Raw genomic sequence first — 27,371 nt, 5'->3', positions numbered from 1 at the left:
ACTTGGTTTAAATTTGGAGCTTTGTTAAAGAATGACTCATCTGCATTGCCAAGACCGAGTGGGGGCGGGGGTGGAAATCTAGTGATTGAAAGAGCCATCAGCCAGCTGACTTAACACCAAAGAGAGAGGACAAGCAGGCAGCTTGCTGTCTTCCCCGCTGTAGGCTAGCAGTGAATAGGTGGAGTTGATGTGAGGATAAGATGAAATCATCTATGTAGAAAACTCAATCCAAAATTACTCATGTAGTAAGTACTCAATAAGAGGTAGCTGTTGCTTTATTGGTGTGGTTGTTGAATCCTATAGAAAAAGCTTGGTATCAAGATGTTAACACAAATCTGTAGCCCAGAGCGACCCTATGTAACCAGAAACTCCCTTTGTTCCTGCGTTCCTGAAATTTCACATGCTATACTTAGGATGGCAGCATGCATCCGTTGCTGCTAAATCTTTCTCTGCCCTCTCTCCCTCCCTTTTGGAAGTGGAGCACACCTTCTGTAGCCATGGCTTTTGCTTTTTTATTTCTGGGACGTGCCCTTCCTTTCCTTTGCTCCTCTGCAACATCCTTTCATTCATTTTGCTGTTGGAGAGGGGGTTGCAGTTGTCGGTGGGCAATTTAAACTTCTATGTTGATTTCTTTTGATCAGGTTTAGTAATGATGAGAGTTTGCTGATGATAATTCTGAAAAGGCAACATTAAGGCATGAAATATTCATTTAAGGCACCAAATAGGAAGTACTGACATAAAGGAAAACAAAGATGTCATAGCCATGGAAACCTCTTATTTTCCCTAATTTACATACAGAAAAAACATGACTTTTATGGCCATTTCAAAAATCTGACAAAATAACAACTTATCAATTTTTCTTTGCTCTTATTCATTTTATCTAAATGTCTCTTCCTTTCTCCATTTCTGTGAGAAAGGTTTTAATAACTCAGACGTTAAGCTCCCACTCTGGCACCCATAACTGCATCACATTTGTTGTTTCATTGTTTTTGAAATGACAGATGCTTCTTTCACTTCTTATAGGAATGAAGAAGAAAGGAGTTCATGTCAGATATGAGGATTATCATTAAAATTAGTATTTATCCCGCCTTTCTAAAAACATGCCTTTTTTCTTTGTGATGAATTTTTGTATTTTTGAACCCTTTAAATCAGAGTTGAAAATATGCATTTTGTGATAAATCCTTGTTTCGTTACACAGTATCTCCAATAGAAATAACTGGAAATAAATACTGGATTATTTTCTTGGCATCTAGATAAAGAAGAAATGTTAAAATATTTTATTGAACTGAAATGAAGTGAATTTAGAATATAGAAGTTCCAGCACCTAGTGAGATTAATAATACTCAAACAAGAGTATCATTTCAGTGGATTGCTATCTCTGAAATACTGCTGTTTGATATAGGAGATCCTAGTACAGTAATACTGAGAGGAATATCTAGCATGAGTGTGCAACTCAGTGGGATTCCTGCAAGATCTAGCTATTTAAGAGCATTTTTTGTTATAGAAAAGTTATATAGTATTGTTATCCACAAGATCCCAGCAGTGTTATTTAAGTTCCTGGGAAATTTATTTTAGTTACACTGGAAGGACAAGGCTACCCCACAAGTCTGAGATCTTGGCTTTTTGCTTAAAGACTAGGGAGACACTCATTTTTAAATGTTACCCTTGTTCCAGCACTAACATAGATTCCAGTTAATTGTTCCACATTAAAAATTCATTGTCTTTCTGCAGAACCTGGGCCCATTTTATTTGGGAATCATGCTGTCACGTGATTCCCTGTGTGGCCTCTGGAAAGATGGGTATTATGAGTTTTAGGTGTGGAAGGAAGAAATTCTCATAGCTATGGCGTATGGCCTTTCAGAATTGTCAAAAAGAGAGATCAAGCATAATGTCTAGAAACCCAAATGTGTCCGTGTGATTTTGAGGCTACAACCAAGGAAGAAACACACATGCCATCATCAGAAGATATACTCAGTTTCTGTGCAATATTTGTTGGCTCATTTGCAAGGAAAGAAGATAGTGGCCCAGTGAAAAACAATGTGAGTCTGTTTTGCAATGTACTGGGAATTAATCACACAGATTAGGTGAACATGGTCTAGATTTCTAACAGAACCATCACTATAGAAACACAGGTTATTGTAAAGAACTCTGACTCCCAGTCAAAATGACTATGTTTTTGACCCATCTCTGCCATGACATGGTTGTGGATCTTGTCCAAGTCATTGGATGTAAAGTCAGATGAACCAGTTGATCTCAAGGTTCTTTGTGGCTCTGTGGTTCTCTGAGTACTTGTGCATATTTTTTTTCAAGTTCACATCACACCTGGCTGGAGGTTGATGATACCACCCTGTGTATGGATGAATCATGCCTACACTTTTAATAGAATGATATTGGAAATATAACATGGTGATTAGCCTGTATAGGTTATGGAAGTTGAGGCCATTTAAAAGTCCTTGGACTAGTCCCAATGATGACATAGTCAAATGAAAACAAGCATTGATGTTGTCAGAGCCTTGGCTTATTTTCTAACATGGAAGCAGGGCCATTGTCTCCATTCTCTGGGACATTGATTTTGGTCAAAAACATTCTCCTTATCTGCAGTTAAAAAATATGCAAAAACTGGGCCAGTGATGAGACAAAGCTCCAGATCAGCAACTGCATTCCATCCAGCTCTCCCATGCAGACTGTTGACGGCTTATGTTTGTATTGTACCAATACCATGTCCAGAGTAAGCTTCGGGCAAAGAGATTTATAGAGTTGTCTTTTTCAGTGAGAAACAGTGTCTCCTACCCTTTGTTGGTGAGAACACATGGGTGGCCACACATGCATTGACTCTGGTAGAGATGCAGATGTTCTCTGAGCATTGTATTTCCCCTACCTAACCTTTTTATTCTTGTGTTGTCCACATTGGATAGGTAAATAGCAACATATCTCACCAAGGGCAAGACTGCTAAGAGATGATCATGATAGCATTTATTGAGTAGGTATGTGAGTCAAGTACTAACTGGGGAGGATTATATCCATAGAACTAGTCTGTGCATCAGTATATCAGAGGAAATTTTGTAAAGCAGGATGCCAATTTCTTCTCTTGTACATTTTCTGCCTTTGATCTGTAGGTATGTATATTGATTTGCTTATTCATATCATAGAAAGAAAAAAGATTTTTAAGTGAGATTGCACTAGTTCACATGAATATCATGTCATAATGTAGAACATTCTTGCACGTGGTAGAGCCTTGTATGATTACGTGGTATAAGAATGAAGAAATGAAACACCAGCACAAGGCCTTTCTCCTGATGCTTTTTCTCACATCAGACCTTCCTTAGTTTTAAAGGCATTCGTGGTTATAATAAGGCTGTTCTTCATGTGCAAAGTTTTGGCATCAGTTCCTTCCATTGTTGGGATTCTGCTAAATGTTGATCTAGGACATGTTTGTATCCAGGTTACTGTAAAGAAGAAAAAAATGAGATTCTACATATGAGCTACTACATGTTTATAAACTGCCAGCCTCTTAGATTAAACCTTAAGCAAGAATATTCATGTAAAATATTTCTATTCCCTAAAACCCTAACCTGAAAATTTCTTTTCTTAAATACCCTCATAGGTTTTTTCTCTGAAATGGTTTTCTAGCAATTTTGGCATTTGCAAGGTAGCTCAAGAATCTTATAGAATGCCTATGCATTAAGTTGGTCAAAAAGAGTTTAATTAAAGGATAAAGTTCCTGATGGGGTGTTTCTTACACATATATATATCTATTGAAGGAGAAAATTTTCTTTGAAAAATTAAATTTATGTGAAAATTTCTCATTGATATTTTTTGTCACCTTGGGAAAATAATACACTCTGTTAATACCATTGCTGCTGTCATTTCCGAAGGGATGACATTCTAATTACTTTTTTTACTTGCTTTAAACTTAATCTTATGCATTCAAAATCTTTTTTTAAACTTTAAAAGAATAAGTGTTTTGAGAATGGCTTGTGTTCTTGGTTCGTGTGGTGCTACAGTATTGATATATTTAATGTGGCAAATTGACAAATCACAAATATCACCGCAGTATGCAAGTTGTTTTCATTTGCAGAACTGTGCCCAGACAAAAAGAAATAGTGTATATGGGAGAAACATTTCAATTGGGCAAATAAGCAAGTCTTGACTCTTGTTTCATCATAAAACACCTATACTGATTTAGGATTAGATTAGTCATCCTTGTATTAATTTTTAGTATAAGTATTGTGAGGAAAGTGACTAATAAAGTGACTCTCCCAACTTGCTAATAAAATTCAACTTTAATTTCCCATTAGATATCCCCTGGGAATTAAATCGCTGCAAGAATTTGAATTAAATTCTGATCTTTCTTTCCCCACATGGTAGCACAGTGACTAGTATATGCAACACACACACACACACACACACACACACACACACACGCATAAAAATTTAAGACACACTCAACCTATTTTGATGGTGGTGATGAAAGACAGAGAATATTTGGGGATATGCATTGGCCATTCTCCTCTCTCCCTCTTTTTCTTATCCTAACAATCCTAATTGCTACTCTTTTCAACACTAAAGTAAGATAAAGAAATAAAAACAGCACAAGTATAATTTGAGGTGGTAATAATTTCATAATAAAGAATACTGACAGCATTCTTGGTCACTTCCCTATAGCTTGTTTTGCAAATCATTGACAGATTTTGCTAATTACTACCCCCCCCAAATTATGGTTAAAATATTTCCACTAAAAGAACTACAGTAACTTCTATTTTGTGCATTTGTATATAATTTCCTCTCTCTTTCTTCTTCCATTCTTCCAACTGGAACAATTGAAATTTGGCCAGAATATTTATTAACCAAATGTTGAAAAAAAGATATTTATTAAAAATAGTTTTGGTTATTTGTGCAAATGGGAGAAATTGGAACAGATCAAGATTAAATGGCTGTAGAAGAGTCAGGTTAGTTTGGCGAACAGAAAGCTGAAGTAAGGTTGATTTCCTGGCACTGCTTTCTTAGCAAAGAGAACAATTTTAATCAGTTACAAAAATATTTGTGATCCATATGTTCCACTCTGCTCATCCCCATATGCCCATATTCTCTTTTATCTTGGTAGATGATGACTTTATGATTCAGGCATGCAAGAATAATACCTCGCTGACTTTAGAGCTCAGTGCTATTTCAAAACGTGTCCTGGTAATTACGCACACACATATATCCAGGCTGTTCGCGCTTTGAGTTAGTTATGTGAACATCAGTTTGTTCTTTCTCTCTTCGTGGAAAGAATTATATCTTGCATCCTCCTACTGAGGCTGGAATAATGCATCTAAGACTTAGATTTGAAAACTGCATTGCCGTTCACCTGCTGGATTATATGCCACTGTACAAATATGAGGGTCAGAAAAAGGAGGCAAAAGGGTTGCGGTGATCCTTGATAACTTCATTCAACTTGGAAAAAGGAAAACAGAATCCAAAAAGCATTTGGTAATTCCATCCATCATTAACATTTATTCTAAAACATAGTGGATAATGGGCTTGTTAGTTAAATAGATCCTAATTTTAAGACGTGGTGACTTCTATTTAATATTGAGTACTAGTTATAGTACCCACGGTGAAATTGGTCAAAATTGAAAAAGTAGAATTACTGTTGATTATCTGTCCATTTTTGTCCCAAATGCATGCTTGCTTATCTGTCAAAAGTCATCTGATTTTTAACAACAAAAGAAACATAGTTTAAAGCCTAATTATCCATCTTAATAAAACATGAATAAATCCAGAAATTTTTGACTGTATAAGTGATTGCATTTTCAACAGTTGTTTTCCTCTTACACAACAAATGGCTTTGTAACCCAATATGTTGTTAATATAGCCACAGTAAAATCCTGTGAGGAACCAGCTGGGCTCATTTAAACTTGGGGGGAAGAAGTAGCAAGGAGGGGGAGAGAGAGTTTCTAACCTTCAGACTAAATAACTGTGGTGCTTTTAGTGTTTTCATAGATGGGTATATGATGGAAGAGGTGTGCATGTTGTTGGATTTAGCGGGTATGCACAAGACTAGGGTTACAGGGAAAGGAAGGAGATGCAGCTTGATTTTGGCAAATGTTATTAAGAGCCCGTCTCTATGTTTGCATTCAAGCTGTCTTTGCCGCTGCTCCTGTAGGAGTTGTGAGAAAAAGAAAGTGCACATTATAGCATGGATTGTTTTCAACAGGCTCGAAGTTTGCAAATCTGTTGAATCCCTCTGACAGTGTTTCTTTGCTGTCAAACAGAATGCCCAGCTGGCGGTGGCAATCCTGATGGGGAGGGTGGGGAATGGGTAGACTGTGCTCATCATGCAACAAGAATATTAGGAATTCTTCTCCCTAAACTGTAAGTGGAGAGAGAGAGAGCTCTCTTGGCCATGCCGTTATGAAAGTTTTCTTTTCATTTTTCTTTTTTGTTCCACTTTTATAGTGAACCTTTAACTATGTTTCAAAAAGGTAACTTTCATAAAGAAATAAGTCATAGAAACAGAATTAAAGTATATTAATCTATAATTAAGACAAAAGCTTTGGTTAAAAAAAAGGAGGCAAGACTTTTGCTCATAGGTGATCTTGATTCTCATTGAGGCAAACACACAAGCTTGTTTTTTTTTTTTTAAATACAAAGTGCGAGATTTCACTAAAAAAGGTTAAAATTGAAGTGAGTAATCTTCGGTGCATAATGCAATTGTTAATTTTAGCTCCTTGCGTGGGTGCCGTTCTGACTTGAACAGCCGGCTGTAGCCTTCATTAGAGAAGAAGCAGGCAGCTTGAGACAGGTGGAGCTGGATCAAGCTGTGAACGTGATTTGCTGGAAGCTGGTCATTAGTGTTAGAAACCAGTCTTATTTATTTTGTCCTTCACCCTACCATGATTATTGCAATTATTATTATTTACTTTTCGTCTTTTTTCAGGTTGACGATGATGTGTCACACTGTGTAAGGGAATCGCATGGAGATGGGCATTCCGAACTGTTAATGGGGACATGGGACTCCAGTTGTCTCTGATCACTGGTGTGGATTTTCCTGCTGTAGAACGACAGAAGCCGCTAGTAAGTCGCCAAGACCTATAGCAGGAATTCTGCGTGAAAGGTAAAGGTCTTGTCTGGCTGTCATCTCATCTGTATTTTATTATTATTTTTATTACATAAATGTGCTTGTTTACATAGAGCAGTTCACTGAATGTAACCATAGTAGACAGTCTGTATTAGAGACTCATTTGGCTTGTAGTTTGGAAAATTAGAGCTCAATTTGTTCACTACATTTTAAATCTGGTCACGATCTGTTTTTTACTGAAATGCTCTGAAAAATAAATTAGGACAACAGAAGTCCCCTCTCCTCCCCCTACCCCAATACATTGAGAAACAAGCTGTTTGCCATTGGGAAATGGAACTTTTTATTTTGTTAAGCACACATACTGAGTGCCACTGAAATATAAGGAATCTGTTAGAATGCACTGGATGATATATCCTAATACCTCCCCAAACCTAAAAGTATTGCTCACTAGTCACTTACAGACTCAGACTGCTATCCTTTGGAAAACTTTTCCTTTTGCATTCCCACAATCCTTTTGCCAAATAAGCCTGTGTATTTAAAAATATCATTAGATACCATCTGTTTTGTCATGGTAGATTTTAGCAAATTTGCAATAAAAATTGCTGTGATTTTGATTTTTCTCATGCTTCCTATTACCAGTTGGAAATAAAGTTACAGAATTAGTAAATGGTAATTAAACACTTCCAAAGAAACATATCACAACACTGATTTGTCCAATAATAATTACCATGGTAATGATTGTAATGACTGGGAATGTGACAGTCATTGCTTGGGATGTTTGGAGAAAGAACTAATTTTCTAAGCTGCAGTGTCATTTCTTCTTCTTCTTCTTCTTCTTCTTCTTCTTCTTCTTCTTCTTCTTCTTCTTCTTCTTCTTCTTCTTCTTCTTCTTCTTCTGCTGCTTCTCTTCGTCCTTTCCTTCCTTCCTTTTTCCTTTCTTTCTTTTTTATCACAGCTTTAAAAAATGAGGAGAAAGTAAATGCTAAATTATTCATGAGCCTCATTTGACAGCACATCAGAAGGGGAAGTGTCAGGGGTTTTAGGGAGGTAGGGAGAAAAAAATAATAACAGGCTTTCACTTGAAAAGCCATTTCCAGTGTCTGTAGAGTAGTCTATTGTGAGCCTGGAGTAGTGGAGTTCAGTTGTGATAGCTTCATTAGAGCTGCCTGCCAGACTTCCTTCCACAGGATCCTGCAGCACCAGCAACTGACAGGAGCTTGGGAGAGGGCTTACACTTTTAATAATGTAGCTGTCAGTTTGAAGCCTGGAATGTTGATCCTGAAAGGTTTATTGCTGAAATTAGATCCCATATTTATACTGAATTATTACCTCTTCAATTGATTTTTGCCCCTTGTAGAGGGTACTGTATTCCTTATACCTAGGGAAGTGTGTCTATGTTTGAAATCTGCACATAATTTTTGAGTTATCTTAGAGATGCTGCAGAATATCAACATCACCTCTAGAGTCAGAAGTTGAAGGTCATCTGTTCAAGAGTTGGAGAAATATTGGGATTGGTGGTTGTGTGGGAGTTATGTGTCTCCATTTGTTGATCCATTTTTATGGCAAAGTGTATTCACAAGTGTGTGTGCATGTGTGTAGAGGGAGTGTGCACGGGGTGACTGCATCTGCCTCTTGTGTATGCCTTGGGTACCTGCTTTCATCTTGTTTTATTCTCCTTTTGTGTAAGATTGGCGGGGGTGCCTGAGTTGCTCATTTGAATTTGAATACAAAAGGAGAAATGAAATATCTCAAGAATAATAGTGAATACTTCACCCTGCACTGACTTTGTTTTCTGCATCTTAACCTTCTAGGGCATAAAACCTTGTTGTTTTAATTTGTACCTGGGAGAATGTCTGAGCAAGGAGACCTGAATCAGGCGATAGTGGAGGAAGGAGGGACTGAGCAGGAGACGGCCACTCCAGAGAACGGCATCGTGAAATCGGAAAGTCTGGATGACGAGGAGAAGCTGGAACTGCAGGTGAGCCAGAAAAGACCCTGACTCTCATACCGCTGTGTGCAGTTCCCTTCCTTTATTTCTAGAATACTTGGAAGATTTGTTTACTTTCTTTATGAGTTTGGCTAGTTTTCATTAGGAAATTCATAATGCTAATTTCCCCCTTCTTCCATTGTTAGTCACTCTTTTTTTCCCTGACTGGACCACGCTCTCAAATGCCTTTTGAAATGAAAAATATCTAAGGAAAGTATTTAATTACTAAATTTGCACACAACAGCCCAGTACGAATTTCCAGATCACCTCCAGGTGAACGAGGAGGACTTCTCTCAAGGTAGCTTTAGGCTAGCTGAGTTTTAAAAATGAATTTGCTCTTCTGTGGAAAGCTGAAGACCCAATTCATGGTAAACTAAGAAAAATAAAATCTTTTGACCTTCATGGGCATGCTAAGGTTCAACTCTTGGCAAACAAGCCTAAACCTTGGAATTCTCACCCAAAGAGAGGGACACTTGAATAGGGGGGGAAATAAAGACTCCGAATGATTGAAGAAAGTGAGAAAGTGTTGTGATTAAATACACCTTGATTTACGAGAGAAATAGATTTGGTAGAAGGAAAACAAATTGTACTTACAAATAGCTTGTTAAGTATCAATTTTCTTTTAACTAAATTACAACAGTATTAACTCTTTATATATCAACAGCTAGCAAAGGCAGATAACCACATAATGGACAAAAGCCTTCAAGGCTGGCTTTTCTCCTCTCCAATAGTTGCTGCAAGAAGAGCTGAAAGTCTAAAGTTTTTAAAAGCTAGGGAAAGGAGGAATCCTCCCTACTGGTTATAATGTCTGGCTGTTATTGATTTCTCAACTGTAGCTGATAGTGACACTTTCTTTCTTTCTTTCTTTCTCTCTCTCTCTCTCTCTCTCTCTCGATGTCTCTTTCTTTCTGCCTCTCTCCTGGTTGTTGGTTTATTGTTTGTTTTTTATTTTATTTCTAACATACAGAGGCGGCTGGAGATTCAGAACCAAGAGAGAAGAAAATCCAAGGTAGGGTTCTTGAAATTCTAGGTAGACCTGATATCATGGATATAAATTGCATATTTCACATCAAAGTTAAAGTATTTGCCAACAATTCAGATGACTGTATGCAGATACTATGGCACATTCTGGTTGTACTGGTGCTGTCTGCTTTTAAAGGGATTGTGTTCACACATATCTTTCTTGTTCTGTATGCTTTTTAATTAGAGGATTTGGGGTTTGAATAGCTGAAAAAGTATATGTTTGATCTTGTTTTCACACTTCGAGATTTTACAGTGCTTTACAAATCAAATACCCACTTGGTTTTTATTTTTAAAAATTTTGGAGTAGATGTTTTACTCTCACTAATTGATTTCTGCCTCGAAGTAAACAGGGACTAGTGTTTACTACACATTCCTCATCCTCATAGACATCTTCTCAGTCAAGTCCCCTTCAAACTCAGCTTCAGTGCACATTAACTTGGTCACTTTTTTCTCCTGATACTTTCATGAAATAACAGCAATTCATTCTTCATGTGTTCCCCAGTATGATGGGCACAATTTACTAAAAGTGTTTCTTAAACTCATCCGTTTACGCTCTCTTTCACTTCTGTTCTCATCTGCACAGAGCTCTGATGCTTTGAGCCAGTGTAGCCAGTACCAAGCAGCAGACTTGAAGTTTGGTTTTAAAAATCTCACTTGGGAGCTGATTTGACAGTCTGGGAATGTTTCCTGTTTGTTTTCTTTATTTTCCTCTCCTTCCTTTTTCTTTCCCCACTCTCAGTCAGGAGCAGGAAAAGGTAAACTGACTCGCAGTCTTGCTGTCTGTGAGGAATCTTCAGCCAGACCAGGAGGTGAAAGTCTTCAGGATCAGGTATATCCCCTGTCGTTATCATTAATTGCATGAACGGGATCCGCCTTTGTGTGCATGACTATTAATTTGGTGTTGAACAGTGTTTTGGGGGAGAAAAAATATATTTAAGAAAATAAATCATTTTTTTTGGCTTCATCCCCTGTTTATGAAACATTCTAAAATAGTTAAACGGTTTGTCACAGAGTATTACGTTTGCTTTTTTCCAGACCCTCTGAAAACTGCAAATGGAAAGGAATTCAAAAGAATTTAGATTAACAGTTAAATAAAAACTAAGCACAGTAGTGCTGAATTTCCTCAAAGGCTCTCTCTTGATAAGGCTGAACCAAATATAGTCCTAAGAATCCTGTCTCCTTCCTTATTGGAGATGTCTTACCTCTCAGCTCCCCAAAATGCACTTGCCTATAAGAAACACAACTGTTGGCTTGTATGAACCTTAAGATATAGTGAATAAGGTGCATTGAACCTTGGAGAAATACTTTTATGGCCTTTGGTAGAGATTTCTCAATACTGCAAAAATTGTCCAGAAATAAATCTGAGCTGATGGTGACTTTAAGTTAATATTATAAATATATTGCTGCTTATCCTTACCCATATTTCTGCTCCTTACAGCAAGACTATTAGGCTCTAAAAATTTAAATTCCACCCAAACTCTTCCGTGACAAAATGGGAAACTTCATATCATATTTATTTTTGTTTGCCTTTTAGGCATCACATTAGCTTTTATAAATATAGCCTTGCTGCTGAAATTTCACTTATTTTATCAGAGGAAGAGAACAGTCAAGACAAAAGCAAAATGATTTATCTGAGCCCAGGGGAGGGAAAATTGATTAAAATATCATTATTTTTTTTGTTTGGTTTTGTTTTCCTTTTCTCTCTTGACTTTAGCTGAAATACTCTGAATTCCCCTTGTGGATACAGAGAGCATTGAGAGCACTTTCTTTAAAAGGACCAAAAATAAATTCCTTATAGATTTTGTCCTAAGAGTATTTTTTTCTAGCCTCATTTCCTTAACATGCCACTCATGTCATAAGGCATGGACAGGCTATCTTCCAATAGCCATTACTATGTTTCATACACATGCTTTATTTTACTTGGGCTCTGAGAAATGTGTGGCTTTTCTTCAGCATTTTATTTGTGCTTCTATTTTTTATGGAGATTGAAAAGGGGGAATAATGTGAATATCATGGCTTGTATTATTGAATGTTGATTGACGCCTTGTAATGTACTTGCACATGATATACGTTAACTCTGCAGAATGACAGACCCTGGGAGAAATAATGCCCCAGGTGTCCTCCACTCCTAATGCCAAGCAAAGAAGGACACCTTTTATAGACTTAATCTGCTTTTTGTCCCATTTGACAAGGTGCCAGGAGGAAACTTTTTAAGGGATCATCTGTATCATAGTGCCCATCCTGGACCTAAGCCTAGTTTCTCCATATGATTGGTGTAGAGAAATAAGGTGCAAATGGTGCTTTGTTCCTGCTGGTTCCAAGCTCAGACAAGACTAGCTTTGCAGGAGAAAATGAGAGCCTGCAACCTTCTCTTTAGACTAGCTGAGGAGTGGTGGGTGCAGGGGGCTGATAGAAAATACCCAGACATGCACATAAGCAAGTGGCCATGCTACTTCTTTAGAGAATAAAGAAGCAGAACTTTGAGTTTATATGCAATGCCTTCGTTAGGTACCACCGGCACTTACAAAATGTGTGGACTGAATCCCAGAGAACACTGGCAGAAGTATAAAGTATATGGATTGTATTGCTTCCCCAATGTTTGTATATTCACAGTATTTGGAAAACTGCCTTCATTTTCCAGTGTGGGAAAAACTCTTGCTACCTGTATTACTTGATCTCAGACCCATACATGATGGTTCAGTCTGTCCTTAAGTTAAAGGAATTTTGCTTTTCTAATGTTATACTATTTACCTATCAGTGTATTACTGCAACTTGAATCACTCTTTTACTGTTGTTGGATATAAACTTATCCTGTACCAATGTATTTATTAACACTTGTATTTTATTATTGAGCATATCAATAAAAATATTAAAAAATAACAGATTGTTTTTTACCAACTCTATAGCACTTTTGTGTGTTCTTTCAACACCATAATGTATAGAAAAGATAGATTTTTTTTCTGAGTATAGTATTTGTCAACACATAGCATCAGTTTGCACATTTTTTTTTTTTGTAGTGGATGTCCTTTAGTTTCTGCTCTTGCAATATGTAATATATTTCCAAGCCTCTATGAGTTTAGATTGAAACTTACAGAGGCTGGATGGTTCAATCAGTTTTGAAGAAGCAATGAGAGCACTTTCATGACCCAGGACCCTCAGTTTCCATTCCTTATTAACTGACAAATTGATTCTTCCCCACCCCTAGCCATATCTTCTGAGCCAGAAATGTTCCAGTGGTTTCCTTAGCAAGTAAAAGCAAATCATAACCCTAGAACCTGCCTCAACCTTCACATGTTAAGATGTCTCTGTCTTAAACCATGTGGTAAAAGACTCTATAATCAAATCACACTGAGTTTTACATATTTTATATTTGTCCATCCCCAGGATAAACATGTGAAAGTCAGAAAACCCACTAAGACAAATATTTATAATGAGAGCATGTTTTATTTCATCGTGTATATTGTGTGTCTTTCCAAGTGTGGTGACTTTTTGTTCTAGCAAGGAGCTCACAATGGAGTCCCTTCCAAAAAAGAAACCTGGCCTTGAAGGAGTTTTGTTTAATGCTTATTAGATTAGCCAGGTTTACCAAGAACCGTTAAGAACCCTGAACTGGCCACAATTTGAGGAGGTACAGCCATCAGTTTAGTCACATGTAGTGTGAGCATTAGTTTCATTCTCAGTGAGAGACATTATTAGTCATTGGGGATATTTTTTTTCTACATCATAAATTTTAATGTCACTAGTGGAAGAAAGCTTTCTCACCAAGTGATCTCTTACATAAGAATAAGTAGGCTTAATGCTGGCTAATTTGTCATAGTTTTAATCATAGCATCGATTTTTCATAAAACTAAAAAACATGACTTGGCTCATTCTTCTTCAAAACAGTGAACATATTATCATTCAAATGACTGATTATGTGAATTAGTAAAAAATGGTCAGTTTTTCAGTGCAAAATAAATAAATATAAAAGTAGATCCAACCCCCAATACTGTAAATGATCTAATCTCATACCCAATGTTCGTTCACGAGAATCTTATTTTGGAATAGATTAACTGATACTAAAATACAAATAATATTAAATATTTACATATTATTTATGGGAAATAATTCTACTTCCTACCTTTTCTAAAAGGCAATGCTTATTGTAATTATATATTATAATGATTTATTAATTATATTTTAAATAATTATGATAATCCATACCTAGGATTCCTGCAATTATATAGTTTGATTTTTCATAGCAGTAGAAATCATTGTGGACATGATTCTAAAATAGAGTCTTTATTGTGAGTTGGCTATCAGGGGCTTTCATTACGTCTGTTCTATCTGTAATTATGATTCATAATATCTGTCTGTCTGTGTTTGTGCCAATTTCTCCTTATAAGGAATTATAGAAAGAAATTTCAGAAGCCTTTTTTTTTCTTTTTAGACATGACAGTGGCTGTGATGCAAGCATGCTGACAAAGAAATTGTTCCTAGGTGTTTAAAAATAAACCTGTAGAGAAAATAAGAGTTGTGATCTACAGGAATTTAACTTGATTGTGATTAATATTCATGAGGCAAAGTTTTAGTGCTAGATGTTTCTTATGACCTCCCATTGACTTCTGAAGTTCAAGTCACCTTAAAGGGCAATTAATTTTCTGACAGGTTTAATTTTTTACCATTTAAGAAAAAAAATCTGCACCTGGCTTTCATTTTCCTGTACTTAATAACCTTTATGCAAAATGGAAACCAGACAGAGATTATTAAATTGGGCCCTAAATTATTATATTTTTTCCCCAACAGGAATCAATTCATTTACAGCTTTCCAGTTTTTCCAGCCTGCAAGAGGAGGATAAATCTAGGAAAGATGACTCTGAAAGAGAAAAAGAAAAGGATAAAAACAAAGATAAAACCTCTGAAAAACCCAAGATCAGAATGTTATCAAAAGGTGAATGTGAAAATGTTTCCTTAACTAACTCAGTTTGGTCACATACTTATTAACAGAGTACATTCTAGATTTCACATGCATAGTCCCACCCAACCCTGCATATAATTTTATATGTGTAACGTATGTATGTGTGTACAAGATGTGAACTTGATTTTCTTTCTGTTTATGGTGTTATTTGTGTTGCTAAAGAGGTTATTTTCAGGATCACGTATTTCTCTGGATTCACATTTGCATCTTCTGTTTTCAATGACAAGCTTGTACAAAGGAGTAATATAAATCTGCTCTTAATTCAGGTTTATTAGACATATTAACTTGGATTGATGAAGAGTAATGATACCCTGTTTTACATTTTAATTTTCATGCTTATCTTAAAAGACAGATAGTGGATTAGTAATTCTCAGTCAATAAGTGATGTGGTCTCCAAAGCACAGATGTATATGCCAATGGAATAGATGATTAACGTTTTATCTGGCACAGATGCATTTAGTCTGTGCACCAGTATAATGTCACATAATGTTCATTTAAAAAAATAATACACTTCTATGGCAATAAATAGATCTCTGAAAAAGTCTTTCTAAAATCCCAAACCTATCAAACTATTCAAATTGTTACCACACATATCATTGTACAAAACAAAACTAAGTTAAGTTGAAATGAAGAGTGTCATGAATAAATAGCCTTGCAGTTTATTTAGAAAAACTGAGAAAGAATAGGGCATGTGATCAGCTGAGGAATGACAACCCCCTCTAATGCTATGTTCTATAACCGCATGTCTACTTATAATGGTTATCTCTGCTGCTGAATATCTAAAACCCAAGGTATATACATGAGAGTATAAAAGTTCAGGTTCCTAAATCAGTTTTAGAAATTAAGCTTTAACCAGCATTAGGAGATTTAAAATGCTTGGGAATATTTTGGTGCCCATCTGTGTTTTTACTGGTCAATATTTAGATACTCTCATAACAACTTTCATGTTTTGCCTCCTCTGTTTTAAGAGAAAAAGGTTCCGTAGGATCTCAAACTCTTGAGAGCTCTCTCTGTGGGTGGGAGTACCTGTCAGGTTTGTGCCCTTGCCGATTTACAGTACAGAATGAACACATGATATTTGACTCCACCTCCCTCCCGCCCAAACTGTGCCCACTTCCCCTCCTATGACATTTGGGTCTTGCCACAGTCAGGATCTATTGGGTGTTTTCAATCCCCGAATCTAATTTTCATTCTGATGTTATACTGCCAGGTTGATAGTTTTGAAACACGTATTTCATACCAATAGCTTCATCTAACATTTACCTGAGCAGGAGGGAAAGATTGGGAAAACCTTTCCACCCCACCTTCCCACCATCACTCTTGACAACTTCATCCTGCTATTTGTTTCAGATTGCAGCCAAGAATACACGGATTCTACAGGCATAGACTTACACGAGTTTCTGATTAACACATTAAAGAATAATTCCAGGTAAATTATTAAATAAGCCTCTTATTTTTTGAAGGGTCAAGTAGAATATTACAATCAAAGTTATTAATCCAACACTTCTAGGAAGGCTGTGGTAAAATGCAGATACCTTCCCTGATGTCTTAAACTATCTCCTGTATTTTCTCTTTTCTGCTGATGGTTTGCATGTTTACTGTTTATACAAAGTCTTAATACTGGGTAGTTACCCAATGAATAAATTATGGCATAACAGTCTGATTTCCTGATCACAAAGAGATGTTAAGGGGAAAAATAGAGAATGAAAATTATTGATGTCAAATAAGCCAATTATGTTTCAGTGCAGTTATATATTCATCTACAGTCAATACTTGGGCTTAGCTTTGTTCCAGTTTTCTATTAACTTAAAATATGCTATCATTTGATGTGTTTTATGGTCCTAATACTTTTCATTCCATAATTAACATTAAGACTATAAAATTTATTACAAAATACTTAACAAATTGGATAAGAAATAATATTAAGTAAAATGAAATGATAGTATGTGAATGGTCAATAAATTCCAGAGAAGAATTAGATATAGGTTGGTAGCAACATATGCTTAATCTTTTCTATACATTTAATGAACTACTTAGGTCTTTGGGAATATAAAATACATAAAAGCTCTTCACTTTAACATTTATTTTGCAGGGACAGGATGATACTCTTGAAAATGGAGCAGGAAATTATTGATTTCATTGGTGACAACAAGTATGTTAAATTGTAATGCTGGTTAGTTTTTATGATGTGTCTTAGTTTAGTATTGGGGCTAAATTATCCATTCTGGAAAGATGTAGGGATAAATAAAACATTGTTTAATGTGTTTCTTGATTTGTTAAATGGAGATGTTATTGGAGTTTGGAGCTATATGCTGATGGGAGTTGGTGCTTGGACCATGTGTGCTCCTGCTTGTTAAATTCCTGACAAAATGGCTATAAACAGGGGGCTACTGATTAGCATAGAGTAGCTGTAATGAGAAGCGACCCTTTTCATTTTTATTATAGTTTTTTAATGGGCTCCAGCTGGCTGTAGTCAGTTATGCCTGGAAATAATTGTGCTGCTTTCAGTGTAAACCGTGTAATGACACATCTCCAGATAGGCATCTACAATCATGTATTATGTCATATCATTTGTCCTGTCCCTGGCTCCGTTGATAAGGTATCATAGACTAAAATAGAATACTTTCCAACAGACAGTAAGTTCTCTTTGGCAAGAGAAATGCACAACTATGAAACAAAGATACTTATTGTAGCTTAATCAATAAATCTATAAGTGGAAAATTCGTCTGGAAATGAGGACATTAAGTGATGCCAGAAATGAAATAGGCTTAGCGGTTTGGACAAAAGAGAAATAGTTTTGTGTGTGTACCTGTAAAATGCACTACGGGCAAGAAATGAAAGTGCTGATTCCACTTTTCCTTATATTCTATTCCAGTAATCATTACAAAAAGTTCCCTCAGATGTCTTCATATCAGAGGATGCTTGTCCATAGGGTGGCAGCTTACTTTGGATTGGATCACAATGTGGATCAAACAGGAAAATCTGTTATCATCAACAAGACCAGCAGCACCAGAATGTAAGTCCCATCACTGTACTTATTTAGCATTTCCTTTTTCTCTTATGGACTCATTTATAAGAGCACAGTAAAAAAATTTAAAGTACTTGACATTTAAAATATGCAATGTTATTTATCTCTTGCTCTTATCAGCAGTAGTGTGGCATTTATCTGTAGAAGATTATCTGAGAACCAGGAAAGTTGATAAAATCCAGGCAATAAAGTAGATTTATTCCCTGATCTTTTAAATAGCTCCTGAAACATAATTTTCTTTCTTCCATCAGTATTCTATGAAGTTACATACAAAACCATGGGAAACTTTGTGTCAAATGTAACTTGAAAACAACAGATATTTTTAAACAACCATTACATATACAAGATAATTGTTCTTCCCTTTTTTTTCTGGTTTTTAGACATCAATCTTATTGTGATTTCTAGAGTAATAAAAAGCTCTGAACCTGGAGACAGAAATCCCACCTCTAAAACTCAATTCCACTTATTGTGTGGATAGTTGTGTGAGTAGGAACAAGGCATTTAAAATCTGCCATCTCAGTTTTTCCACCTGTAAAATGAGAGTTTTGAGCTAGATGATATATCTAAGACGTAGCTTTAAAATGAAGATAATAGTCTGTTTTTTCTTTTTAAAATAATTATTTACTTTTATCTTAATACATTTCCATTGTCCCACTGAGTCACTAAAAGCATAAGATGAGTAGTCATTTGCTTTGAAACTGGAAGCTGTCTCTCTTGAACCCATATATCTTTTGAGCACAGTGCAAGCCACTTCTATAGCAAAAGGCACATTAAACTCAAAAACTGTCCCTAAGTAAAGCATCCACTTTTATAATTTCCTTTTCCACAGTGTTCTTGGTATGGAATGCTATGTTAGTGAGGGGAGCTTTTGTGTCAAGCAGAGTATTACAGTTAAAATACTCTTTATTTTCTGCTCCCCAGGGGTTGGGACAAGTGGGGATGGAAATCAGGCTCTTTCTCCACTCAAGGATCCGTCTGTGCTCAGCAGAGGCAGAGTGAAAGTCATAGTGAAGAGAGCACAAACTGGGATATCTGGGACCAAGCTTTGCTATTATCTCAGGGACAATGAGCACTCCACTTATGTGGGTTTCAAATTACTTATATATCTGCAGGACAGTTTGAAGTGAATAATGTTTAAGGGTCCTTGAAGCTTCAGAATTATTGGGTCCTGTGGTTGCATTCTACTGTGCTGGCAAAACACATTTTAAAATTTATCAGCTTTCCACTTTATCTGACTGTTGACACTTGTGCCTCATATTTTGAGCCCTAGTGGGAATTAAAGGTCACTATTCTTAAATGCTTTACATATTCCATCTCCATCAAATACTTCTTGTTGTTGTTCTTATTGTTGTGTTGTTGTTTGTTATTCTCCATTCTGATTTTCCTTATGGCTTCAGATACCATAATGCAGGGGCATGCTGATTGCAAAATAGAGAAGCCATTGACTACCTCCTTTTAATTTTTTTCTTCCTCTTTCTCTGTAAGGCCATAGCAAATATGGAAAAGCCTATAGATCAAGTAGATCAAATTTGATGCAGTTTTAACTGTTGGATAGATTTATTTTTAATTCATGCTGGTTTTGCAATCACATAGTCATGAATACTAGTACATGTATTTGAGACCTGGATTTTGAGAAAATTAAGCATTAGATGAAGACTCTTGGTAAACTTCAAGTGATGGATCTAAACTTGCTCTGCCCAATATGGTAGCTGCATATGGCTATTTACATTTAATTTACATTAATTAAATTTAAATAAAATTTAAACTTTAAAATTCAGTTCCTCCATCAGGATAGCCACATTTCAAGTGCTTATGTTGGACAGAGCATATATATAGAATATTTACATGATTTTTGAACATTCTAAATCCTTGTGTTTCCTGCAAGTTCTCAAATATCACTACAGAATATAATTTGTCCTATAAAACTTTTATTTTCTGGGTAATAGGCAGGCTATTAGCATACCTCTTTACTTCCAGAAAGGCACCAGCTTTTGTGTTTTAATGGCCATTTTAAAATAGACCCCACATGTTTATGCCTTTAGGAATAGTGAAAAGCAAATGTGTGTAGAGAATACCTCTTGAAGGTGTGGTTGCTACCACAGGAATGCTGGGGTAGTTCTCTGCCTAGTTCCTTACTCTTGCACGTACCCTTTAGCCACCCCTCCATGAGTCAAATTGTGCCTGAAAAGAGAAGTCTAATGACTCTAAGTCATGAACTTTCAAGGTATTTCCTGAAGAGTTGAGTTTAACAGTGTTCCATCCACAGCTGTTCTCTTCCAGGCCCATTTCTGATCATTCTCTATTTGAGTGATTCTCGGGGGTGGGGAGAGTGGTGGTGGTTCAGAGACAATTGATGTCTTAGGACAAAAAAAAGAAGATGAAGTAAAAGTCCTTTTCCAAAAGTATTAAATCACAATTTTCAGGACCTGAATCATTGTTGGCAGTTTTAGTAAGAAGAAATGTTGTTTTGTGGAAAATTATATGTTTGAGTTTTAGAAGTCTGTTTCCATGGTCTTTGGAGTTGGTTCCAAATGGAGCAGCCAGCCTATTCACAACATTCTATTCAAGTTCTAGAGGACTCAATTTCTTTGGTCTTGTGAAAATTCAAGTGTTGTCTTATCAGGGCAATTGACATGTGATGGGAACCATATTAATTTAGAAACATTATTGGATTGATTGTTTCCATGTATTTAAAGGAAGGGGACTGAGATGGGAGCTCCTCAGGTGGCTCCCTGAGAGCTTCATCTGTGGGGCACACCTTTCCAATGTGTACAGCTTTATGAAATACATCTCGAAATGGCACTGTAACTTGGAAGAAATGATGAAATATGTGGATGGAGAATGCAGAAAAACATCCATTGAGGATATAAAACAGAACTCAAAGGTTGAGGGAGAGAAGAAACACTTTTATATTGATTTTTAATTTTTCTTCTTCAGTGACACGTCCGTGCTTCTCTGACATGGATGCATAAATAACTGTAACTATATTAGCTACCTCTTGGCTAGAATTTGTTTCCCAGAATCCTGCTTTTCTGGATGATAGGCAGTTTAAGTATTAATAATTACAGAATATGACTTGAGAATGTTAAGCTTTGCATGGCAAAGGAATAATTTCACATGAAGTTCAAAATATTTAGGTCATAGCAACACCCTCTGTGAGGATTATATATGTAGATGTGTGTACTGACCTCTAGTATTTTCTGTAATATCCTCAGATGTAATCCATCTGCCCTGTCATGATAGAAAGAATTTATCTCAGGATGCACTTCTCAGTTAGTTAAATGACATCATCTCTTACTTATAATAGCATTACCTACTCTTTATTCATTGCACCGAGTTCTTTATCTCTTGTTTCATGCTATTACTACATTTAATCCTAAAGTATATATAGAACATAAATAATCAGAGCCTCCTTCATGAGAAGAAGAAAATGAGGCACAAACTGAGGTTCAGTTTGGGGCTTCCGGAGAAGCAATGATTAGCATGACTGGGATCTAAACCAATCTGTCTAATGCCAAGAAAAAATTTTTTAAATAATCTAACTCTCTTAAACCAAAAGCATCCAGAAAATATTGAGCAAAGTCCTTAAGAAGAGTCCTTGGATTGTTGGTAATTCCAATTCTTTTAAGTCCTTTGTTGTCAGATAAGAAATAGTGATTGAAGGACAAGATATTTTTAAACTTTAACTCAGTGATATCATTAAGTAGCAGAACCTTCCTACAAGTTGATAGTTCTTGCTAGATTTTCTGTGCTTATTAGTGTCACTAGACACTAGATGTGTTTGTTTGTTTGTTTGTTTGTTTTTTGGAGAGTACATCCATTAAATTTAAGCCTTACTTTACTCCATTTCACTCTTTTTTTTCTAAGAATAAAAAAAAACATATTTATTCATAATGTTAGTGCAGAAGATGAACCTATTCATGGTGTTATTACAAAATTACCACCACAATCAACCCAACTGTCCAATTCCATGGCTTCATGCCATGTCCAAAAGAACATGAAGTGCCATGAGAAACAACAAAGCAAGATGGAAAGGTAGTTGAAGTAAAGTTGGAGGCCTCACTTTAATGCATCTGAGGATTCTGGGCACTTGTGAATTACCTGATGAGAAGAGAGATGTCATGTTTTTAATGTCCTGTAATATACACAGACAAAACTTTCCTGATGTTACAAACATATTTCCAGCAACTACAACTCACCAATAAATCTATATCCAGCATCCAGACTTCAGTCTCTGTGGTTACACAAAAACTACATGATAAGATTTCTGTCCTCACAGCTCTTACACTCTGCTTATAGAGATTGGATGAATAACTTAAGAATCTCACTCATATTAAAACCTGAAACATTTGATGAAATTCTTTGTGGACCCATAGTAGGCACATGACAACTGGCAAGGGAATGCCTGTATGAGTGATATGCAGCATAACATATTAAGGAGGTTAAGTGGGAACTGCTGGCCCACCCATTTCATGGCTCATGTAGGCATTTAGGAAGACTTTGAGAAAAGCTAAGACTTAACAAATAGAGTGAGGAGGGGGATACATTGCAATCTGGGCTACTGGGTATAAACAAACCTATGATGATAATCTCTACATTTATTGAGCATTTACTAATAGCTGGGAATTTTTCTGAGATGGTTCCATTTAGTTCTCGCTACCATTTAATGAAGAGGATGTTTTAAAATCATTTTCCAACCTTACTAAAGAGGAAATTTACTGAGGGAGAATAAGTGACTTGCCCAAAGTCACATTGTTATGAAGTGAGATGAGGATTCTAATCCTGATCATTTGCCCTCAGATCAAGGAGACGTTACAATGTTGTTATGCTGGCTAGAGGAAAACGTGGAGAGATGATATTGTCAGCACTAGTGGGAAGCTACATAGGATTGGAGGGGGCCTTTAAAGCAGGCAGCCCCTATAGCTTTAGAACACAAGGATTGATGTGCATAACATGATGCTTTAGAAAGGCTGATCTGGTACTGACTAGCAGGATATATTCAAGAAAGAATGACCAAAGGTTGAAAGACTTGGCTGAGTGTTGCTATCATCAAGGCACAGGATTGAAATAAAAAACATAGTCCATGGAAATTAGGAAATAATAATTACGCTGTCATCTGAGTGAACTGATTAACTTGAAAGAATTAGAAAAGGAGGTCACCTTGTCCCGGCATCACTGCAACCTTGTTGGTGCTCAGAGCTAACTAGTGTATGTGACCTGTAGCCTCCAAGGACATCTTTTGGTCAACAAATTGGGTCTTAATGTCTGGGGACACCTGTGGTTAGAATTTACTGCCTTTTCATTGAAGTAACAAATGGAATCTTCAAGCTGAGGATCTCCACATTGTGTTTTCTCACCTTTAGTTAGTTCCACTCTGCTATACTCCTGTAGATTGCCAGAAATATGTTTCACTCTCCAGCACTTTTTATTTTTTTATGTAGGAATTCTTTGTTGGCCATCAGATCAGGTGGTGATGCCCAATGAGCTTGGACATCTAGGATGGAGAAATTAGTTATTTTTGCATTACAAATGATATTTACAATGTATTTACTATCTACAGTATAATGTTACATTTTTTATGTTTAGGACTTAGGCTAAAAACATGAATAATGATCTTAATAAAATATTTAAAATGTTATAAATATGTGTCCTCTATGAGAAGCATTGCCTTTATCTTTGTCTCTCTTTCTGATTTTCACTTTCTCTTTTATTCATTTTGTGTCTAGCACAAAGCAGACCATTGTTTTTATTATATTTTCTCACATGGCTTTTCTTTTCTTGATCCTAGAGAAAGGATACACACTTAGTGTGTACCATTTGGAGACTAGAAACCATTCACTCACACAAGTGTTTTCCAAAAGGCCAAGATCTGCCACAGGCAATGAGAGTCCCATGATATCTGAATGTTTTTGCATATGTCAGAGCAACTGTTTAACTCATCTCAGATAATTTTCATGTTAAAAGGTTGTCATCTCTTGAACATTTTTTCTTTTGTCTTTCACATCCACCCACCGTCATTGCCTCAAATCCCCTACTCTGAAAGTACAGAGCAAAGAAAGGAATAGGAAATCCATGGAAAGCAAGTGGGTCCAGGCCCCAGAAACTGTAAAACGAAAAGAGTGGCCCAAAGGAATTAGTGTGGGGCTGCACCTTAAGAGTCAAGTGTGTGAGTAAACACCCAGTGATCCCTGAAAAGTGTGGGCCCAGGTGTTTGTCTGGAGCGATAGTGGTGTGTAGTGACTACAGCAGTTTGTTCCAGAAAGGATGATTAACTGAGCTGGCTATTTGGTAAGTCATAAAAACCATGAAACTCATTCTACCACTAAATAAAGCTTCCCTATAGGTAAAGCGGTTGAGACCCATTAATTTTGTTAAAAATCCCTGAAGTGATGGATAATTAGCGCACCAAGCGGCAGGATCCTGGGACCTTCCACCTTCTCAGTGGGCAAACCCAGACAGGAGTAGACAGCAGGAGTCCATCAAGGTCAAGGAACATCTGTCCTGCTTAGATTTCTGAAGGGGCTAAGGCTAAAAACGGGAATCGCTGGTGTTTTCCCTTAGACATTTTACCACCTGCAGATGATTAAGTGCCTTTATACCAAAACAAAACAAAACAACAAACAAATGATTTTCCTCCTGTGTTTGTTGTATTTTTTTCCTTCGGCTAGGAATGTGAGTGACACTGTGAATAAACTGAGCAGCATCCTGATACGGATGCTTGCTTAATAATCCTCTGAAGAAGACCAAACATCAATTTATTTAAGTGCCTCTTGGAAATCTATGAGTGGTTAGTTGGCATCCTGTCATTTCTAAACATGGTAAATTTACTCTGCACTTTTTATAGGAATGGTGTTGAAAATCATCTGACTAGAAGCCAAAGATCAGAAATATAAATAAGAATCATATTGCTCTCAGGAAAACCATAAAGTTTTATTTACTGAACATGACACCTAGTTTTTTAATCAATACTCAGACTCAAAGGGAGACTTATTTGTTACCAGTGCTCAAACTCCTAGTCATTTTCTTCAAATATATATTTTCTGCATATTATTATTCTTAAATACTTGAGAGAATAGAAGATTCTGTAGATAAGACAGGTAAATATCAGATATATATTGTGAGGACAGAACATAAGTTTGTTGTGTTCTTTTTCCCCCTTGAAATTATTTATGGTCTTTGAGGGTGAATGCATAATTTACTATTTAATTTTGGAAATGAAATATGCATGTACCTCCTATAACATAGTATCCTTAATATAACATTTTAATACAGCTTTTTCATGGAGTAGTGATACTTTTAATAATTGTATTTATTTATTTATTTATCTACTTATTTATTCACAGTTGTATTTATTTTGCTCACAGCATCCTAGGTAGATAAAGCTAAACACATTTTACAGGAGATAACACTGAAATTCATATCTTGATCTTACCTAGTCAATTCACGGAAGACCAGGATCAAAGCCCAGTGTTCCTGCCACTCAGCCACAACTCTTCTCCTAAAATTAAGGAAAGAACTAGCACTAATAGAATCAATACTCTCCGATAATAATGAAAGTAAGAAGAAAACCAAGTACTGTTCTTTCACTGGTACTCACTGGTGCACTTACAAAATTCTAATTTGCATTCAGTTGTCTTTAAAATTGAGCAAAGAACCAAATTAAACACTGTTAATACCCAGGTGAATGGTAAAACTATGATGCCAAAAAAATTCCAGAACTACAGGACATACTGGATTAAAAATTGCCTTGGCATACTTAGAAGCAAGACAGAACTCAGTTTCATGTTCTTAAACTATGTCAGGCGGAAAGCATTTCTCAAGTGTTCAGTACCATATTTTGAACCAAAAAAGTATAGCTATAGAACATATTATTTTCTGTTGATAGTTTATTTGGGGAGCCAAGATAATTTTAATCAAGACTGTGTGAGTGTATAAGTGTGTGAGTACATTATATGAAAGTATACAAGACTGTGTGTGTGTAAATATGTAACATGTATTATACAGTTTAGAAAAGTTACAGAAAAGTTCACCAGATATATACATACTACATATAGTGTTGTCCTACCTGTATAATAGTTTTGGCAGGAGCAGAATTGGGACTTGGTTCCCTCAATCTGCAGCTTTGCTTGCTGTGGGCAGCAGAATTAGGCCCAGTTCCTGAGGGCTTTTCCTCATTCCTTCTAGATCCACTTGTAGGATTGACAGTCATTTTAGTACTTGTACCTTGGCTAGTTTTAGAGAGTTCTTGAAGAGAAGAGTCTTCTTGTGTGTAATGAATGTTATAGTAATAGTAATATGCTATAATGAATGGTGCAAGTATTCACACAATAAATTGAAATCTACCAAGAGAAGTTAACATTTACCTAGTATATTTTCTCCTGTAACCTGACTCCTCCTAACCTTCAGCTCTTCTCAGTATTCTCAGAAAAGCACAACCTCCAACTTCCCAATCTCCACTTTCCAGCCTCTGGCCTTCAAATCAGGAAAATGAAACAAATGGTATTTATTTTCACATACAAAAAATATCTGATAATTCTATATTAACTGAACTGCACTGATAGCTCTAGACCTTCTTGGTGATTGAAATACTATATTTTCACATAGGCTTCAATGGAATACTTTTATATACAACATTACAACATATAAGCAAAAAGCAAAAACAGCAATTATATTCTGCAGTTTCTGAAGAAAACATTACTTTCAGAAAATTTTGACTGTCTCATTTGAAAATGTACAGATCAAACCATTATTTGAATATTATAGTACAAATTGGATATATCCTACTCAAGGTTAGGCAAGGAAAATGTTGGGTCAGTATTCATTGGTGTGCTTTTAAATTTCACCTACTCAAAATATATGAAAAGTGTTATAATAGTTTCTAACATTTATTGAATGATTTACTAGTGCCTGGCAACTGAGCTTGGTAGTGTATTTGCTTCATTGTGTGTTTACTTAATCCTTCCAAGCACTTTAAGATAAGTATTATTACTTTCTGTATTACACAACAAAGCAAAAAAACAAATAGCACCTCTCTCTTAGGGAAGTTATGTAAATTGCAAAAAGTCAGCTGCAGAGCTAAAAAGACACAAGTTTTGTTAGGCTTGCTTCTCAGTGTTAGGGCTTATCTATAAAACCATTTTAATTATTAAAACTATTGCAGCTCTTAACAGTGAGTTATTAAAAAATTATTATTATTTTAAATATAGTATGCTAGTTTATATCTATTTTATATAAAGAAATTGGATTATGCACTAAAATAGATTTTTAGGGAGAGTGGAACTTTGAATCATTGGATATATTAATGCTGCTATCA

The 27,371-nt window shown here is 36.0% G+C and overlaps 1 protein-coding gene across 20 annotated transcripts in view; it reads left to right on the top strand.

Annotated features, from left to right (window-relative positions):
• Positions 1–27,371, top strand: part of ARPP21 (cAMP regulated phosphoprotein 21) — a 149,594-nt gene that overhangs the window by 32,053 nt on the left and 90,170 nt on the right. For all 20 annotated transcript variants that reach the window (XR_006731342.1, XM_045537142.1, XM_045537117.1 and 17 more), the window contains exons 2-9: positions 6,923–7,099; positions 8,875–9,041; positions 10,018–10,059; positions 10,813–10,902; positions 14,859–15,003; positions 16,381–16,459; positions 17,123–17,182; positions 17,906–18,046. Coding sequence is in view for 19 of the 20 variants with exons in the window: in XM_045537142.1 (XP_045393098.1) it covers positions 8,913–9,041; positions 10,018–10,059; positions 10,813–10,902; positions 14,859–15,003; positions 16,381–16,459; positions 17,123–17,182; positions 17,906–18,046 (686 nt within the window). In the remaining variant the exon portion in view is untranslated. The remainder of the gene's footprint in view (positions 1–6,922; positions 7,100–8,874; positions 9,042–10,017; positions 10,060–10,812; positions 10,903–14,858; positions 15,004–16,380; positions 16,460–17,122; positions 17,183–17,905; positions 18,047–27,371) is intronic.

This window comes from Lemur catta, chromosome 1, assembly GCF_020740605.2.
Source record: "Lemur catta isolate mLemCat1 chromosome 1, mLemCat1.pri, whole genome shotgun sequence".
Classification (NCBI taxonomy): domain Eukaryota; kingdom Metazoa; phylum Chordata; class Mammalia; order Primates; family Lemuridae; genus Lemur; species Lemur catta.
The sequence above is the reverse complement of the archived record's forward strand: the minus strand, read 5'-3'. Positions and strand labels throughout refer to the sequence as shown.